The following is a 20073-nucleotide window of genomic DNA, read 5'->3' as shown; positions in this document are numbered from 1 at the left end:
CACAGAAGGGAGCAGGAGTGGAGCAGGCTGGGGCTCACTGGAACCTGACTGGTTCTGTGCTCCATGCTGTCACGTGAATGGTGGCTTCTCCAGAGTCCTTCTGTATGCTTTCATTACCTCCTCCACCTGCAGAGGGCACTGCTCTCACCCTCATCTTCCAGAGCAGGAGGGGCAGCTCAAAGCAGTGACTTACCCAAATTCTCTCAGTCAATGAGGGGCCCACCCAGCCTCCAAAGCTAAGCTCTCTCCCTCCTTTTCTCTGCCTTAAGAAGGTCACTTCTATATGCCACCATGGCTTTCCTCTGGGAATGCCCAAATGTCACTATTCACAAAGCAGTCTTATAGGTTGGGTGAAGTGTTGCTCTCTTCATTCACTGAGCTCATCCACCTCCCAAGACTCTTTTCTCATTGACAGAACAAGAACAAAAACTCCCAATTGGTCTTTGTTGAGTGACACTCGAGCAATGAGACCCAGGCCACAGAAAATGACAGATCTGTGGCAGTTGGATTAAAAACTAGTGTAAGGCTTCTAGGAGTTGAAGGCTACACTCTCTCACTAGTGAGAGAGTTTATGCATTTAGTTGTTTGTGATTCCTTACTCCATAGATGCCAAGCTCCATGGGGGCTGTGTCGACCTTTGCCACCTCTGAACGATCTTCACAGCACCATCTCAGCCACCTAGAACTTTCCTTGGCAGGTAGTGGATGCTCAGTTGGTGTGTGGTATTAGTGAAGAAATGAGTGAATGAGCCCTAACTCATACAGTGGGGATCATAATACTTACCTCCAGCTTGGTTGGGAGTGCTAAATGAATGAATGCACGTGAACCTGCCTCATATGGGTGCCTTTGACCTTCCCTGGGGTGCTGTCTACCCAGTCTGACACAAGAACTCTTTCTTGAGGGTCTCCAGAGCTTTACAGCTAACCCGGGACGTTGGACCAAAGTTATCAGTTCTAGGTCAGACCTACTGAGATCTGGGTGGGTGCCTTGGAGATGGGATCTGGGTACAAGCCTGGCTCTGCCACTAATCCACTGTTTCCTCTTGACCCCAACCATGACCTGCCTCTCTAGGCCTCAGTTTCCCCAAGTGTAAAGAAGAAGGGAATAATCTTGCCTGGATCTCCAAGGCTTTTGCAAGATTAAAGCCGTAAGGGTTCTCAGTTGCCTCACCCAATAAAAACTCAAGGCTCAGGGTTATTTGAAAAAGCCGTTACATCAAGGTCCAGACTGACCTGGGATTTTTGTGCTCAGGAAGGCACCCTAAAGACTTTGCCCCACCAGCCTGTCGCCACGTGGTCTCAGGCCACTATGGTCCTAGAACCCCAGGGGAACACTGGGGTAAATGGTTAAGAGCATTTGCCTCAGTTTTCCATTTCTTTCCAGTTTCATCTTTGTTGGCTTTATTAATATCATCATCATCCAGAAAATAATGCCTGGTATAAAATACTCTTGCTTTCCTAATCAGCACAAAGAAACAGCAACAACCCTACTGAGAGTCCCCGCCATCTCCCATGCTAAAGGTAGTTTCTATCTACAGTTGTGTGCATGAATGTCCCCTCCGTCTCTAGCACATGGTCTGATATCCCGGCTGCCCAGCTCAGATGCAGGCAGGGAGCAGCCAGGTTCCATGCATGAGGCCTGGGCAGGCACTGGAGGCCTCATTTTTTCTGTCTGACTTCAGGTGAGCTGCTCTCAACCCTGGAGAACTTTTCAAAACTACTGAGGCCCTGACCCTGCTCCAGGGCCACTAACAGTCCCTATGGGTCCCTTTCACCACAGGAAATTCTCAGATACAGCCAGCTGAGGAGTTCAGCCACGAGCTAGACTGGAGGAGCTGATGAGCTCTGCCCTTGTCTGATGCCATGTGACACTTACGGTCCCAGCCCAGGTGGGAAGGGTACATAGTGAGCTGGAGATGGGGGTGGGGGGGCCTGAAGGTCACTGGGTCAGAGTCCTCTGCTGAGCCATCCCCTGGGGAATGACTTTATTCCCCGCCCCCTGCTATTAACAGCTTCCTGCTTCCTTGCCCTGGGCTGGGGCCTCCTGGTAGACATGTGTTCCCACCACCTGAGCCTCGAGGTCCTCTGCACGGATCAGGACCAGCTCCAGTGGACCTGACTTTCACCTTCAGACCCCTGCTGTGATCAGTAAGGCCAGCCTCAGGCACAGCAAAAATGAGTCCTGTCAGACATCATGAAATCCTCTTCCCTCCTGGTACCAACTGGGCAATTGCAGCCCAGGTTAGGGAAGTGGGAAAGGGACTTTCCCAAGGCTCCCACTCCCTGTCCACATGGCTGAGATGGGGCCTGATTTCCAGAGGGAAAGCCCCATGTAATAGAAAATATCAAGCTCTTCTTCTCCTGCTAGAGTTTCGTTAAGAGCATCAATGTCCTCCAGCAAAGACTCAGGGAACCTGTAGGAAGATGAGCAGGAGCAAGGTCATGTCTCTGTCCCAGGTGTTAACAGAACCTGCCAAAGACTGGGGCAGGGCAGGTGGTCTACAGGAGGTCTGGGGGGCCTGGCTGGTGCTGGGTCTGGTGTTGCTGGGAGACAGGACTGTTCTGTGTCTGTGTGGAGAAGCTGTGGTCATTTGTCACCAAGAGAGCGGTGCTTGGTGGGCTTGTGGTGGCACAGTGGCTTTGTACTCTTAATGACTTTTATCAAATGGCTTTGGCTTATTAGTCTCAGAGTAACTTTGATGTCGGTGGTCTGCTGGACCATCCAGGTCCACAGCAGAACATGGCCTAGCTGGGAAGGTTGTTCCAAGGTCAGACATCTTTTTTTCTTTTTGTTCTTTTTGTTCTTGTTCACAGTGGCCTCATTAATGGAATTCTTGCCCGCACTTGGCTTTCTGGTAAATTTTTTATACTAGGGGTTGGTGAACCATGGCCCACAGAATCTGGCTTACTGTCTGCTTTTCATGTGACCTGAGAGCTAAGATTAATTTTTATATTTTTTAAGGGTTGAAATAAATCCAAAAAAGAAAAACAGTTTGTGACACATGAAGAGAATGTGAAATTCACACTCTAGTGTCTAAATTGTTTGCTGTGCACTCTCCATGAGGCTCAGGCTATACCAGCTGAGCTGTGTAGCTATAACGCAGACAGTGCGACCTCTCCAAGGCTTAAACTAATCACTGTCTGGTTTTTGACAGAAGTTTTCTGGCCCCTTCTTTATTCTATCTGTCTATCTATCTATTTATCTATCCATTCATCTATCTATCTATCTGTCCTAGGGTTTGAACTCAAGGCCTTGCACTTTCTGGGCAGGTGCTCTACCACTTGAGCTATGTCCTCAGACCTATTATTATTATGGTTATTATTACTTTATTTTATTTCCAGTGTGGGGATGGAACCCAGGGCCTATGTGTGCTGGGGAAGTGCTTTGCCACTGTGCCCCACCCCCAGCCCTGGCCCTGCTCTGAGAGGGTTAATTTCTTTATCCCCTTGAAGTCCAAGGAGAATTGTCCCTCCATTCTGTGGATTAAAGAGCTGAGGCACAGAAGATGAAGGGATTTATTTCAGCTTCTGCACCCTTGACATTCAGGATGAGAGTGCATTTTGTTGGGTGGGGGGGCTGACTATATTGGAGGGCATTGAGCAACACCCCAGGTCTCTGACCAACAAGTGCCAGGAGAGCCCTTTCCTCCCCTGGTTGTGACAATCCAAATTGTCTCCAGGCATTGTCCAATGTCCCTTGCTGAGAGGTGGAGGTGGGCAGGGCAGAATTGGCTCTGGTGAGGGAAAAACTGCTCTGAGGCCACATAGTAAGTGATGGAGCCAAGATACCAATCCAGTATCACGCGTTTAGCCACAACTCTGCCAAATTTCTCTGACCACAGGGCCTTTGCACTTGCTGCTCTTATTTCCTGGAACCCTCTTCCCATGGATCCTCACATGACTGACTGCTTTTAATCCTGAGGTCTTCGTTAGCTCACAGTGACCTGACCAGTGATACTCTACTGTCACTGTTCATGACTTTGCCATGTTTCGTTTCCTGCATAACATTTGTCACTTCCCCAAATGGTCTTCATTCATTTATTGTTGTCTCTCCGTCTAGAATATAATCTCCAAGGGAACAGGGGCCTTTGCCCACAGTAGGTGCTCAATATATACTTTTCTGGAAGAATGACTGAACAGACAACTGAGATCGCCCATCCCACTGCTGACCAGTTTCCACCCTTAGCTGATCGTTCCTAAGCAGCCCTTGGGCGTGGCAGCTGGGCTAAGCCCAGGCCTGAGTAATGTCAATCAGCCTTGCAGCTAAGTTACTGCCCAGACCCAGGCCATCAGACAGGGGACGGAAGAGCAGAATGTTGAGTACCAGTCTTTTCCCTCCGTCTGCCTCCTTTCCTCCTTTCCTGGGTTCTCACCACTGTATTTTCTTTTCTTTCTCCCACTGCATGGGATTCGTGGCAATGAGGATGCATGTTTGACTGACTGTGCAAGATTTTGAGAGCTGCCATCCCCTTTGCTACTTTGCACTGATGTTTCCCTGCCCTTTCCTGCTAGTTGCTGTGCGGAGAAATGGGCTGCACACGGCGCCCACAGAGATGCAGTTTCTTGCCAGCACAGAAGGGTAAGTACCTGGAAAAATTCCCCAGGGGAGCCAGGGCCCAATTTGAGGGGATGTGGACCAGAGCTAGTGCTTCAGACAGCCCCTCCAGCCCAAGTTTTCTCCAGGTGACCCAGTGTCCACCTTTCCACTCTTTCACCCTTGTGGCTCAGGTGAGGCCCTCGAGGGTCTCCTTTACAAAGGCAGCTGGTAGCTGGGTGTGGTGATACCTACCTGTAATCCCAGCACTGGGGACACAGAGGTAGAAGGATCAAGAGTTCCAGGCCTGCCTGGGTTACACAGTGAGAACGAGTCTCAAAACAAGGAATATAAAATAGAATGGGGATGGGACAGGACAGGACGGGACCGAATAGAATGAAATAGGCAGCCATGGAAAGGACAGGGAGCTCATGGTCCCTGAGGGTCCCCTGAGGCTGAGGGCCCCAGGTGCTTTCCCCTTGAAAGCAGGAACCCAGGACAGCACACACAGCCTGGGAGATAAGGAGCTCAACGATATTTACACAACATCCTACGACCCAACAGCACGTGACATCTGCAAAAGGATGTCACGTTCATTATGCGGTGTCCTTTGGACTGTACCATGTGGTTAGGGTCTGGAGTCACACAGACCTGACCTGGTGCTCTGGCCCTCCTGCTTCCCAGCTGTGTGACGTGAACACCTAACCTCCCTGAGCCTCAGTTCCATCATGATGCTGGGATCCACTTTAGAGGTGGCTTTAGGACTAAGTGAGGCACCACTGTAGCTGTCATACAGCAGGTTGCCCAGAGCCTCGTGCAGAGGACACTCTTGTTACAAAGGCATCATTTTCCTGGTTTAACGGCAATGAAGCAGTAGGGAACAAAGTGAGCTGCTGAAGACAGGGCTGGGTGTTTACCGATCGGGTCCATTTCATTCATTCAACACCTATTTATGGAGGACTTGCGTGAGCTAGGCGCTGGTCCAGGTCACGGGTTACAGCAAAGAGCAGCAAACCCTCAGCCCCACCCCCCGTGGAGCTTATGTCCTAGTGGTGAGGAATGAATGGGGGAACAAAGTCCCAGTGTGTCAGATGGGTGGTCAGTGCTGTGGGCAGAAAGAAGTCACAAAGGGGTTAGGGGATGGGGGGGCATTTGTGGTTTTAGCTGGGTGGTCAGAAGCCTCATCGAGAAGGCCATGCCTACTCTCTCTACAACAAAATTAGAAATAAGGGCAAAATAGTTTCTGCTGGGTATTGAGGGTTGGGGGAGAGGGAGGGGGCGGAGTGGGGGGTAAGGGAGGGGGTGGGGCAGTGGGGAGAAATGACCCAAGCCTTGTATGCACATATGAATAATAAAATAATAATAAAAAAAAAGAAGGTCATGCCTGAGCAGGCCCAGTGGGAGGTGAGGGGTCAGGGGTCCTGGGGGAAGTGTTCTCAGCAAAGGGACCAGCAAGTGCAAGTTTCCTAGGGTTCACAGAGCAATGAGGGCGGGACACTGGGTGAGCCGACTATAGAGGTTGGGGCATGGAGGTAGCTGGGTGGTGAAGAGGTGCTGGTGCAGAGACAGAGCGCGTGGGACCTCACATTTCATTGATGTAGCCTTGCCTGTGAAGGGGATAGGAGCCAATGAGAAGGCAAGTAGTTTTCCGTCTGGTTTATCCATGACCTGTGATTCTTCTTGGCACTGTTTGGGGACTTTGAGATGGGTTTTGTGATCAGCCCAACTGCTCATGACCACATCACCTGGGAATGTATTTAAACACCTGTTAGTGCAGAGTTTGTGCTGTCTCCATTGTAAAAGATCCAGTCCCCGCTCCCTGGGAGTCCCTGTCCATTGGATGCAACCCCTCTCTTTGGGCCTCCGTTTCCCCAACTGAACAAAGCAGGGATTGCACTAGGCCAACACTCGGCACTTTCCCCCGCTCTCATTCTCCTTCAGAGGCTCTTCTGGCTGGGCCCAGGTGTGAGGAGGCCATGGCTCTAAGCAGCCTCTCACCCCTGGGAAGTTTCTGGCTGCTTTTGCATTTATCTTCCTGTTGGGATAGAAAATATCAACTCAGAGCCCAGGCCAGGTCCCTGCACCCTCGGGGGAGAAGTCCCTTATGAGGTAGTTAAGGCCAGAAGGTATTGGAATTATCTTTTTTTTTTTTTTGCAGTACTGGGGCTTGAACTCAGGGCCTTCACCTTGAGCCACTCCACCAGCCCTTTGTGTGAGTGTGTGTGATCAGTTTTTTAGAGATAGAGTCTTGAGAACTATTTGCTTAAGCTGGCTTTGAGCCTCGATCCTCCTGATCTCTGCCTCCTGAGTAACTAGGATTACAGGTGTGCACCACCAGTGCTTGGCTTCTTTTTTTTCTTTAAAAATAAAATTTAAAAATTGCTTTGTTGCAGACAGGACCAATTCTCTCTTTTTACATCTTAATTTCTTTTTTGTTTTCTAGATTATTGAGGTATACTGACAAATAAAATTGTGTATGTTTAAGGCATACAGTGTGAAGTTTTGAGATAAATGTACATTGTGAAATTATTACTACAATGAATCCAATTATTGTACCCATCACCTCAGATCCACTGCATACAGCGATTCTTCTTTTTTTTTGGTTGGTACACGGGATTGGAGATTGGGTCTTGCGCTTTGGCCAGGCCACTTCGCACTGGGATCTTCCTACCTCTGCTTCCTGAGTAACTGAGATTATAGATGTGCACCACCACACCCAACCCCCATACAGCAATTCTTAACTTCATTCACTTAGAAATCCTTTATAATAGCACAAGTCAAAAAGTATTCTTTTATTTTTTGGCAGTACTGGGGTTTGAACTCATAGCTTCCTACTTTCTAAGTAGGTGCTCCACAACTTGAATCACACCTGCAGTCCTTTTTTTGCTTTTAGGTTGTTTTCTTTTCAGATAGGGTCTCACTTTTTGCCCAGGGCCAGCCTTGGATGACGATCCTCCTACCTGTGGCCTCCCTCATAACTGGGACCACAGGTATTTACTACCATGCCTGGCTTATTGGTTGTGATGGGGTCTCACTAACTTTTTTTTTTAATTTTTATTTCATTCATATGTGCATACAGTGTTTGGGTCATTTCTCCCCCCTTCCCCTACCCCCTCCCTTACCACCCAATCCCCTCTCCCCCCCACCCCCTCACTACCCAGCAGAAACTATTTTGCCCTTATCTCTAATTTTGTTGAAGAGAGAGTATAAGCAATAATAGGAAGGAACAAGGGTTTTTGCTGGTTGAGATAAGGATAGCCAAACAGGGAGTTAACTCGCATTAATTTCCTGTGCGTGTGTGTTACCTTCTAGGTTAATTCTTCTTGATCTAACCTTTTCTCTAGTTCCTGGTCCCCTTCTCCTATTGGCTTCAGTTGCTTTAAAGTATCTCGCTAACTTTTTTGCCTAGGGCTTTCCTGAAACCAAGATTCTCCTGCCTCAGACTCCCAAGTGCTGGGATTACAGGCTGCACCAACAGGCCCAGCTTCATTGTGATCTCTTAATGATATAATTAAAAGTTCTTAACTTCCTTCTTTCTCCAAGCTGTTTATATCTGTACAATGTACAAGGAAGGCGACTCAGAAAAGTCAAATAAGGAATAAAAGAACCAGAATTGCCCCACCAAGGAAGGCACAAAAACAAGCTTATATTCCATTCTAGCTCTATCCTAGACTCTAAATACCTGTAGATTCATGAAACATGCAGACTTTAAAAATAAAAGCCTAAATAGCACTGTTGCCTTTCCTTACACACCCACTCACCTCACCCACTTTAATAGCTGCCCCTGCGTTCTATCCGGAAATAGAGCATTTGTTTAGCCAGTCCCCGTTGGATGGAAACTTAGGTTGCTTTTGATGTGAATGATATCTAATGCCATAGTGGACACCCTTGTTCCCACACCTGAGACACTGGTCTCATTGCCTTAGGAAAAATTCTTAGAGAAGAAACTTGAGCTGGAGGTTGTCTGTGCCTATGCCAAATTTCTCCCAGAAAGAACTCTTGACTCTCCTAACCCCAAACACCAGGCAGAGCACACGCAGCCTGTTTCTCTGGGAGGCAGGAACTTGGAGTGTGCCCTGAGTGGCTTCTCTTTGGGTCGTTTAAAGCAGAGGTCACCCTGAAGAGGCGGAGGCACCACTGGATCTGCCCTCAGACTCCACCAAGGAGGAGGAATACCGCAGGAACATCTGGAAGGGCTTCCTTATCTCCATCCCCTACTCGGCCAGCATTGGGGGCACCGCCACTCTCACAGGCACAGCCCCCAACCTCATCCTGCTCGGCCAGCTCAAGAGGTAAAAGCAAATGTCCCTAGGCCCAAGGTTTCCACTCATTCAGGAATGGGGACACAGAGACGTGCAAACACACACACACAGAGCAATTCTCAGCTGTGCAGAACCTCCTTCCACTCGGTGGGGGGTGGGAAATGGGAAGGTGACTGTGTGAGTTGGGAATAAGACAAAGCAGGGTGACAGGGTAGATGTGACAAGATTGCAGTCCTATTGCAACAGGTTAGTCAGACTCCTCAGTCCTGTCTGCTAAGGTGACATTTGAGCAGACACCTAGAAGTGTGAGCGTGAGCTATGTGAACATAGGTTGGAAGAGCTTTTCAGGCAGAGGGAACAGCCAGTAGTACAAAGGCCTTGAAGTGGGGCTGTTCCTGGAGAGTCGCAGGGATCAGCAAAAGACCAAGGACAGAGGGTGTATGGTAGCAGGTGCCTGAAGTCTCAGCTCCTCCAGAGGCAGGAGGATCGCTTGAGCCCACAAGTTAGAGACCAGTCTGGGCAACAGAGCAGGACCCTGTCTCAAGAAAGACAAAGGAGGCTGGAGAGGTGAGAGGGATAAGGTTTAAGAGTAGCATGGTGAGAGCTTTCCTCCAACTGAAGTATGGGGCGTTGGGAGACAGAGCACAGGAGCCACCCAATTGTTCTGAAAGCCAACCCCAGCTGGAGGTTGGAAGGAGCCCAGAAAAGCCCTCCACCCACCAGCAGGATCCTCAGCCAAGGGTGTTCTGCCTGGAGTAAGTCTACCTTGCAGCAAGAGCGTTCAGTGATGGGCGGTGGCAGTCACGCAAGGGAATAGAAGAGAAGGTTCTATTATCCTAGCTTGTTTTTTAAGGTCTGAAAAGATCTAATCATGCCAAGTGCTGGTGGCTCACGCCTGTAATCCTAGCTATTCAGGAGGATCACGGTTCGAAGCCAGCTGGGGCAAATAGTTCACAAGACCCTATCTCATAAAAACCCATCCCAAAAGAAGAAAGGGCTGATGGAGTGATTCAAGCAGTGGAGTGCTTGCATAGCAAACATGAGACCCTGAGTTCAAACCCCAGCACTGCCAAAAATAAATAAAAAGATCCAGTTTTTCAAGGTTCCACATCTGTGATTTTTCAGATTCTGAGAAGCTGGGGTTTCTAAAGGTTTTTGTGGGTTTTTTTTTTTTTTTTTTTTGCAGTGCTGGGGAATTGAACTCAGAGTCTGGCAGTTACTCTACCACTTGAGCCACATCTCCAGCCTGTGTAGACATCATTTGTCTTGCTGGACAGGCTCTAGCATGGCCATTGTCGGGGAGCCAACGGCAGCTGAGTCTTAGAGTTTGTCGTAGTCCCACCTGCCTGCTTCACTGGGGCAGCTGCGTGGCACAGGAGCACTGCAGGGCACCAGCGAGGCCACTGGGTCAGAACCCAGCATCCTGCAGAAGAGAAAGGGGGGGAGCAGCCTGTTGTGTGAGGAGCCCGCCCCCGTGGGCAAGGCCGCGGGATGGGGGGCTGCCTCACCTCCTACCCTTTCCCAGTTTCTTCCCGCAGTGCGACGTGGTGAACTTCGGCTCCTGGTTCATCTTCGCCTTCCCCCTTATGCTGCTGTTCCTGCTGGTGGGCTGGCTCTGGATCTCCTTCCTGTACGGGGGCATGAGCTTGCGGTAACTCACGTTTTCTCCTTGGGGAAGCTGGGCCAAGAAGCCCGAGCTAGAAAACAGGAGGTGTGTCATATACTCAGGTCTTCACTTGACTATGGGGATGGGGTGTCCTGTCTGCCACACCCACGCCCACAGTTAGTGCTTTTCAACTAAGGCGAACAGTCATGGCCAGAGGACAGGGGCCGACAGGGTTCCCCATTTCATGGGGCCCTGCTACAGAAGATAACCTGAGTGAAGATAAGACACGAAATAATACCAAATCGTATTAGGAGGGAAAATACTCTGTTAGCGACTCTCCTCAAATCAACCTGCTTATGTCTAGGGAAAACTCTTTCCCAGGTACGAGGGAAATTTTAGCATCTCTCTGACATTTACCCACCGCCTTTTGAATAAAGAAGGAGCAAGCTGCGAGTCCGATGACAGTGTCAAGATAAAATGTGCTTTGATGTCCTGTTTGATTTCATGTTTCTTTCTACTTGAGACAATGATTCTTATTCACGTCTATGGGTGTGATACAGTTTTCTATTTAACTCAGTCTCTTTAGCGACAGTGGTGACTGTGAGGAAGATATTAGGGAACATGCAGCAGGCAGCATAGGAATGTAGCAATGGTGGTGAAGGTACATTCTGAATGCCTAGCACTTGGGGCAGCTTGGGGCTGCAGAGATAGGAGCTCCAGCTCAGAGCTGGGGTGGTGTGTCATGAAAACCCAGTAGCCTCCACTCATCTCCTAATCCCAAACCCTAACCCTAACCCTAAACCCCAACCCCAGCCCCTATCCCTAACCCTAAACCCTAGCCCTAGCCCTAATCCTAACCGTAAACATCACAGAGCAATACAGACAGGTGTGTGCAGGTGTGCCTGCTTTGGCTATGAGCCATATATTCCCCCCAAACAGGTACCCACTCTTACTGGTTTCCTGGGGGCTGTTCTAGAGTTTCTTTAAGCAACGTTAAACAGACACAAATAGATTTTTCTGGTGACTGGTCCTCCTGACGATTTCATTCTGCATGTTAGCAAGCATTTCATTTTTATAAGAGAAATTTCCAGAAGTAGGATTTCTGGATCAGAGAAGAAACACATTTTTATTTTAGTAGACATTGTTAAATCATTCTCCCTGAGAATTGTACTAACTGGCTCTCCATTCACGACGTGTGGGACAGCCTGTTTTCCTGCAGAGAAGTGGATTTTTAATACTCAGAGAGGGAAATAATTTGTGTTTATTTTATTATGAGGGATTTGGAGCAAGTTTCCATGTGGTTGGGAGACAGCAGTATTTCCTGTCCCGTAAGCAGGAAATCCAAGCATTCGAGAACCTTTGTACATTTTTCAAATGGCTTGTTGGTCTTGGTCTTACTGATTTCTAGTGCTCTTTCTGTTAGAGAACATAGTGTTTATTCTGCAATATGAGATGTAAAATTTTTTTCCTGATTAGCCTTTTAACTTTACTTTTTTCCCATGCAGAATTCCTTTAAAATCTTTTATGTTTGTGAATTTGTCAATATTTTTTCATATAGCTTCAGAAATTTCAATTACAACATAGAAAGGTTTTCTCATTACAAGAGTTTATAAAAGAATGGTTCCATGTTTTCTTCTAGTATTTTTATATGTTTTATATTTGAACCTCTGATCTGTATGGAGCTCATACAGATCATTGTAAGGCTTGAAACCAACTTCATTTTTTTGACCCAATCGGCCACCATACCTTAAATGTTAGTTACCCTAATTCCATTCAGTGACACCCCAAACTTAACTTTTGATGAAACCACTTTATCTGTCTTTGTTTGCTTGTGCTTTTGGTGTCCTACCTAAGAAACTGCTGGCTAATCCAAGGCCATGAAAATTTATGCCTACCTTTTTTTCTAAGAGTTCCATGACATTAGTTCTTGTATTTAGACCTTCAGTTCATTTGGGGTGAAATTTTGTGTGTGGCATGAGGTCGGGGTCCAAGTCCTTCGTTGTGTGGCTATCCAATCACCACGTGTTGTGATCTTGGTGCTCTTGTCAAAAATCAGTTTCCGGAGAGGGGTGGGTTTGTTTCTGGACTCTGTTCCATTGATCTGTGTCCATCACCTGTACTGAATAGCCCATCTTTCCACACCAGTCTGAGACACCAACTGTTTTTGTGTTTGGTGGGACTGGGATTTGAACTCAGGGCTTTGTGCTCTATGCTCTACTATTTGAGTCACACCTTCAGTTCATTTTGCTCTGATTATATTTGGCAAACTATTTGCCTGAGCTAGTCTTGAACCACAGTCCTCCTGATCTCTGCATCCTGAGTAGCTAGAATTATAGGCGTGCGCCATGGCACCTGGCTGGCTGAGATACCAGCTTTACCGCAGGGTGACTGATGGAGCTGATTTCTAGGCTTTTTGTATCACTCCATTGGTTTGTCTGTTTATTCAAGTGTCTGTTTGACTCTCAAAAGGATTTGAAGCCTGGGAGTCATGTGACTAATCACTTCACAGTTTTAAAAGGTCACCTGAGCTACAGGTGGGGACACCAATTTTAGGAACGTAAGACAGAAACCAGGCTGACACCTGGCTCCAGAGCAGAGACTGCGGCTTGGCCAGATGGTGTTGGGGTGGGGGTGGGGGTGGGGGTGGGAGGGTGGCAGAGGGGAAGTCCAGCACACCCGCCACAGCCCCTGCTAATCTGCGCCTTTTTGTTTCAGGGGCTGGAGGAAGAAGAAGTCACAGATAAGAGCTGACGCAGAGGACAAGGCTCGAGCTGTGATTCGGGAAGAATTCCGGAACTTGGGACCCACCAAGTGCGTGGAGTGCTGGGGAAGAGGAGCCACCTCTGCCTACCCTGGCTGAGTCCCAGGGGGACAGCGGGACCCACAGCTGGGGGGCTTGGAGAGAGAGGATGGGAGCTACCTGGCACAGCACAGTTGTCCTCTTGCCCTGGTGCTGGGGTGGTTACCTTGAGGACCGAAAAGCCCTTCAGAGCGTGCTCAGGTGGGGACCCGCCCCCTCCACCTAAGGTTCCCTTCCCCCCTGGCGCAGGGGACATCTGACACCATCTCCCGATGGTAGTGGGAACAACTAGGCCTCAGCAACTTCTGTCCAAGGGCTGCTTCTGCCACTCCTTCCTGTGTGACTTTGCTCAGGATGCCAGCCCTCTCTGGGCTCTGCGCCCCAATCTGTGAGATGGATACAATGGCTGCTGCTTCCTCCAGCGTTCTGTCTTTCCACTCCTGCACACCCTCTGTCTGCGTCTGTCCTCTTTCTGTGCATGTCACCCCTCAGGGTGTCTGTCTGTCCCTGTCTGTGTGTGCTTATCTGTGTGTCTCTATGTGACTGTTGCTCTCTCTGTCCACCTCTGTTTCTGTTGTCTTTTTTTCCACTTTTTTGCCTTCGACTCTGTCTACTGTTTTCTTTCTCTCTGTCTTGTTTTTCCCTAGGATCCTGAAAAATCCCTGATGAAAATAACATGGGGTGGTGGTGTTTAGACATGATCCTGAGGCAGTGGGGGCCTGGACAGGAATCAGTGACACAGTGGAACATCCTGCCCTTATTCTGGGGACTCCCTGGGAGTGGAGGCTTCCTCTTGGCTTTCTCAGAGGTAGTCTGGACCAGTCCTGCCTGTGGGCACCTGCCTGAGCCCAGGGTCTCCACCACTCCTGTGTCTCTGTGCCACAGGTTTGCCGAGCAAGCCGTTTTCATTCTGTTCTGCGCATTTGCCATCCTCCTCTTCTCCCGGGATCCGAAGTTCATCCCTGGCTGGGCCAGCCTCTTCGACCCTGGGTGAGATTCTGGGGCCCCTCAGGATGGAGTCCAACAGGGAGGATTCTGGGATGGAGCACGTGGAGCTGGAGGGGTAGCACAGCTGGGAGCCCTGAGCTGTCTTTGCACTCCTTGTCTCATGTAACTATGTGCTTATAGCTCCTTCTCTGCCTCTCACATGAGTCTGGGATTAGACAATAAATTATTTGGTTCTCAGGTGTTAAGAGCCCTGACTTTGAAATCAGACAAAACTGGCTTAGAGTCTGTTCTGCCTCTTGTGAGCTGCCTGTCTCTGAACAAATCCATCCTCCCTCTCTCCCTCCCTCCTTCCTTCCTTCCTTCCTTCCTTCCTTCCTTTCCTTCCTTCCTTCCTTCCTTCCTTCTTCCCTCCCTCTCTCCCCCGTCCTGCCTCCCTTCCCTTCCTCCCTTTCTCCCTCCCTTCCCCCCTCTCTCCCTCCCTTCCCTTCCTCCTCCTTTCTTCCTTCCTCCCTTCCTCTCCCCCTTCCCTCTCTCTTCCTCCCCCCTCCCTCTACTCATTTCTGGAGAACCTGTTGCACACTGAGCCTTCCACTGGATGTCAGGGATGAGCAAAGGCACGTACTTACACAATAAAATAACTGCTCGTTAGACCAAGTGCCACGAAGAAGAGTGAGCCGGTTCTGTTATAAAATGATGGGGGGGTGGAGGGCATTGACTTTGGATAGCTGTGGAAAGAACCAAAGCTCAAGAAAGGTGGTGGAAAAAGCAGTGGAGACCCTCTGGGAATGTCCACTGAAGCCCCAGGTGGAACGGACTCAGCAGGTCTGAAGGATGGACAGGAGCCCAGTGTGATCTGGCAGGAAGGGGACAGTAGATGAGATATGGCTGGAAAGGTGGGAGAGGGGCCAGGTCAGAGGGTCTTTGGGTCTTTTTTCCATGAGAGTAGTGGGCAACTATTGGAGGTTTTAAGTTCCTTAAATCTCTTTGTGCCTCAGTTTCCTCATCTATAAAATGCTATTGCAATAGTACATTTTGAACTCAGGGCCTCACTCTTGCTAGGCAGGCACTACAGTGCTTAAGCTGTGCCCAGCTCTTTTTGCTTTAGTTATTTTCTGGATAGTCTTGAGTTTTTACATGGGACTGAGATCCTCCTCCCTAAGTCTCCTGCGTAGATGGGATGACAGACACATGCCACCAAGCCCTCCTACTTGGATGAGATGGAGTATCACTATCTTTTTGCCTGTGCTGGCCTTGAACCTCGATTCTCCTGATCTCTACCTCCCAAGAGGCTGCGCATGAGTCATGGTCCCGGCCCTAATAGTTCATGTCTTACTGGGTCCTTCTGAGGGTGAAAGAGTTACCACAGCCAACCCTCCATATCCGCGGGTCCCTCACCCATGCATTCAACCAGTGTGGGTCAACAATATTTGGGAAAAATTGCTTCTGTACTGAACATGTACAAGACTTTTCTCCTTGACATTATTTATATATCATTTGCATTGTCTTCAGCATTGTAAGTAATATAGAGATGGTTTAAGTATGCAGGAGGAGGGCATTGAGCCTATGGAAATGCTCCTTCTGTTTCACAACCTTGAGCTTGCACGGGTTTTGGTGTCTGTGGGGAGCCCTGTACCACGCCCCCGCAGGTCCCCCAAGACAGCGATAGAAGTCAATCGATTAGAATGGCAAGTGGGAAGACCTCAATCATTAGCTATATTTATCAGGCAAAAAAGGAAACAAAATGGGGCATGATAGCAGGGGCAAAAGTGTAGGTGAGGAGAAAGGATAGGAGATACGACACATCTAGATGTCCTCTTGTCTTCAAGACCAGGGCCCGGCAAGCTACACCTCACGGGGCAAATCAGCCAGCACTTGCTTTTGAATGTTTTCACATTTTTAAATGGCTGGGGAAAATTAAAAAACAAACAATATTTTGTGACACATGAAAATTATACGAAATTCACATTTCAATGTTTATAAAAGTTTTATTGAAACACAGACACACTCGTTCACTTATGGGTTGACTATGACGCTTCCATGATACAAAGTCAAATTTGAGTAGTTGTGACAAAGACCGTGAGGCTGCAAAGGCAATTGTATTTACTGTGTGGCTTTTAGAGAGATCCTTTGCTGCCCCTGGTCAGGGGAAGGTTCGACAGCTTGAGTGAAGGTAGTAATAATGGAGATGGAGCAGTTAAGATGCTGCAAAGTTACATGTAGTACGACTTGCACTAGGTTTGGTTTGAGGGTGTGAGGAAAGAAGAGCATTCTTTAGGGGGCTGGAGGGGTTCTCCAAGTCCACCGGGCACTCTGGCTAGGTTAGACTTGTCAACCCATGGTGTCTTCCACATACCCCAGCAGACTGTTGGGTGCACAAGACTGGAGGACAGCCTCGACTGGATGGTTCTGGAAAGAGCCGATGGTTAGGAAGGGTGAAGGTAAAAGCGGTGGAGACACTGGGAGTGTCCCCGGAGGCCTGAGGTAGGAACGGACTCAGGGGAGGTGCTTAGTCTGCAGGGGCAGGTACGAGAGTCACTGTACACATTTGGAACTTAACACTGTCATAGGATGTGTTGGGCTGAGTCGGGGAATATAGCAGGGAGTCTGAGGATCTGTTGAGGGACCCCAACACTGAGCAGTGGGACACAGCACAAGGATCCTGTTCGAGAAGGTCAGAGGCAGCCAGGGAGCTATGGGTCGCCCTGGTCACAAGAGAAAGTGCTTTACAGATCACAGGACACTGTGTCAAGTTCTCATGTGAGCTGGGACAGGAACAGATGGGCCACACGACTGCTGCATTTGGTGGGTTCTGATGATTTTGGCCAGCACCACCCAATGGAGATAAAATGTTAGTCGCAGGTATATTTTAAAAATTATTTTTATGGTATTGGAGTTTAACAGTCTTCATGCTTGCTAGGCAGGTGCTCTTCCACTTGAGCCACCCCTCCAAGCCCTTTTTGCTTTGGTTATTTTGGAGATAGGGTCTCGCTTTTTTGCTTTTTGCCCAGGCCACCTGGACTGTAATCCTCCTATTTTATAATTCTTGCCATAGCTAGGATGACAGGCATGTAGTACCACACCCAACTTTTTTCCTTTGAGATGAGGTCTCAGGAACTAATAACTGGGGCTGGTGTGGAACCACACTCCTCCCGATCTCAGCCTCCCAAGGAGCTCTAAGGGTCTCCCTGGTGAAATGGGTGAGAAAAGTTCTGATCTGCTGAAAAAAAAATAGTTATCACTTCATGGAGCCATAAGAACTGTCTCTTATTACTATTGCTATTTTTAATTCTTCCAAAATATAAATTTTTTCAGATGAAAAATGTGTGTTATAAGCTTTCCGTAATACAGAAAACCATAGCATCTTAGGATCCAGTTCTGATATGCATCTTTTCTGGCTTTAAGAAATGCCTATTGCCAGGTGCAGTTGCTCACGTCTGTGATCCCAGTTACTACAGAGGCAGAGATCGGGAGGGTCACTGTTAAAGGCCAGCCCAGGCAGAAAGTTTGAGATCCATCTCAACCAACAAAATAGGACTGTATACATTTGTCAAAACTCTTGGAACGTACCCTAAAAAGAGGTGCATTTTATCTCATGTTAATTACGCTTCTATAAAACACAAGACAATTAGCTGAAAAGAACCTCAATGAAATTCAAGATTTCCTAACAGAAATATGGTCACACTAAACATATTACTTGTGATGTTCTTTTTCCTTTTTTAATTAGCAAAGGTATGTACACTGACAAAAAATTCAAATGATACTGAATTGAAAAAGTAAAAGCTAGATCTCCTTCATCTACAATCTGAACAACTGGGTGTGTGACGTTCCAGGTACACACACCTCTGTCCACACACGCACGGACCTGTGTACACACATGTGCAAGACTGAAAGCACAGTACTGTGGCCGTGGACCGCTTGCTAGTTCTAACTTACTTCTTTTTTAAACACTCCATAAATTTATGGAAGGAGAGCACCTTTGTTTAATTAATTCATTCCTGATTGGCCTGTGACTGATACTACAAATTAAACCCTGCTTTTGAAAAAAAATTGTATTTCTACGTCAATACACAAGAGTGGATGTTATCTTTCATCTTTTTTTTAAACACACAAGGGTTGTTCTGATATGGGTTGAACACAATTTATTTAACATGTTTCTGTCAACAGCCTTCCATTTTGCCTTACTTTTTCCAATAATGAAACCCTGCACGTAATCTGTGTACCGAGTTTACTTTCTTCTGAGGGTAATTCCTGTAGCAGCTGGACCAAGGAGTCTTCATATGTGAAAGTCTGAAACACTTGCAGCTGTCTTGTCCCCGTGAAGGCTGAACTCATTTGCTCTCCCAGTGCCAGTGTCTGTTCCCAACGCTCTCGCCACACTCAGGCTTTTGAGCTTTTTGAGCCTCTGAGCACCTGGGTGGTGCAGCAGTGGTGTTTTTATTTGTGTTTCTCTGGCCGCAGTGGGATTGGCCACCCTTTCCAATTGCTTAGCTATCTGAGCGCTCTTCTTTCTGAACGTGGGAGCCAAATAGCTTCGTTAGCCATGGACTCTGGCCTTCATTGAACTTGGAACCAGAAAGTTGTGAGGCCCATCTCTTCCACAGGCCATGGTCTGGCCTTGAAAACTGTCTCTGGTCTCTGACCTTGGGTTTCTCATCTGAAACAGAAGACGCTTGCCCTGAGGGCCTCATGTCTACCAAGGTTCCACAAAGATACCCTATGGGTGATTGGAAGGTAGCAGTTAGGTTTGGAGGGGCTGTAAGGCTGGGGATCTGGGGTGAAGGGGCCGCAGCTATGTGTGGTGAGCTGCCTGTCCCAGGAGAAGCTCAAGCATCTTCTGGACCAACACACAGGGCTCTCACAGGAGTCCAGGCTAGGCTGATTTGGAAGCTCCGTGGACTCCAATATCCTGTAGCTCTCAGATTTTTCCCTGTTTGGTCAGTCCCTCCTCTGAGGTCTTTGGACTGGGAGGACAGGGACTTGTTTGGCCCTGGATAAAGGCCTTTGCCTCCATAAGTGGCAGTATCCATGCTGGGTACAGTGTGGTATGGTGGCCAGCGGCCCAGCTGCCCACAGTGCCTCTTCCCAGCAGGCCTTATTCCCTTGTACAAATCCTCCTTTGCAAATCGGCCAGACCGTGGTGTGCTGAGAAGCCAGGGCCTCATGCTTTGGGGCTTTCTCATTGCAGGTTCATTTCCGATGCTGTCACCGGCGTTGCCATTGTCATCATCTTGTTCTTCTTCCCATCAAAAAGACCCTCTCTCAAGTGGTGGCTTGATTTCAAAGGTAAGATACCCAAGGCTGGGTCTCCACGGGTCCAGGCGAGACCAGGACTCAGGCCTTGGGCGTCAGTGGCCTGGAGCAGCTGCCCTGTGCTAACCACATGGTTCTGCTTGTCCCCATGTGCTGTCCGAGTGGTGACCTTGTCTGGGGATTTCAGGCCCAAGGTGACAATCCAGGACAGGTGCTAGCACATATAGTCCCTGCAGCCAGATTCAGCAGCTGTCTGTTTCTGTAGAACTTGTGAGCTCAGAATGGTTTTCACATTTTCAAATGGTTGAAAAGGAACCATTTCCTGACACGTGAGCATTACGTGAACTTCAGGTTTCAGTGTTTGTAAATAAAGCTTTGCATTTCCTTCAGAAATGTGTGGGAGTTTATTTTCTTTACATAACTATGTAGACAAGGGCCTCAATTTTGCTTCTGAGCCTACAAAGCCAAACAGATTGACTTTCTGGCCTTTTACAGAAAACTATGTCAGCCCCTTCGCCCAAAGCAGGAGTTATGACTCAGCTGGGTTTAAAGGGAAGAGGAACTGGTAGGGTGTAGGAGCAGGGCTGGGGTTGCTGACTAAAGGTATAACGTGGTTTTAGTCACGAAGGGGGCCCTGCCCAGTCTGCAGGCCATCTTCAGACGGCATCGACCAC

General features: G+C 48.4%; 1 protein-coding gene across 3 annotated transcripts in view; it reads left to right on the top strand.

The window, feature by feature from the left end:
* The window catches only part of Slc13a3 (solute carrier family 13 member 3), a 68063-nt gene that overhangs the window by 33039 nt on the left and 14951 nt on the right, over positions 1-20073 (top strand). Inside the window, exons 4-9 of one of the 3 annotated variants that reach the window (XM_074074909.1) lie at positions 4512-4578; positions 8643-8825; positions 10321-10446; positions 13117-13212; positions 14087-14191; positions 19335-19432. In XM_074074909.1, the coding sequence (XP_073931010.1) occupies positions 4512-4578; positions 8643-8825; positions 10321-10446; positions 13117-13212; positions 14087-14191; positions 19335-19432 (675 nt within the window). Of the gene's footprint in view, positions 1-4511; positions 4579-8639; positions 8826-10320; positions 10447-13116; positions 13213-14086; positions 14192-19334; positions 19433-20073 lie in introns of all 3 variants that reach the window. The other 2 variants (XM_020168108.2, XM_074074910.1) reach the window with 2 other exon arrangements.

The sequence above is a fragment of the Castor canadensis genome, chromosome 5, assembly GCF_047511655.1.
Source record: "Castor canadensis chromosome 5, mCasCan1.hap1v2, whole genome shotgun sequence".
Taxonomy (NCBI): domain Eukaryota; kingdom Metazoa; phylum Chordata; class Mammalia; order Rodentia; family Castoridae; genus Castor; species Castor canadensis.
Note: the sequence above shows the minus strand (reverse complement) of the source record. Positions and strands in the feature narration are given on the sequence as shown.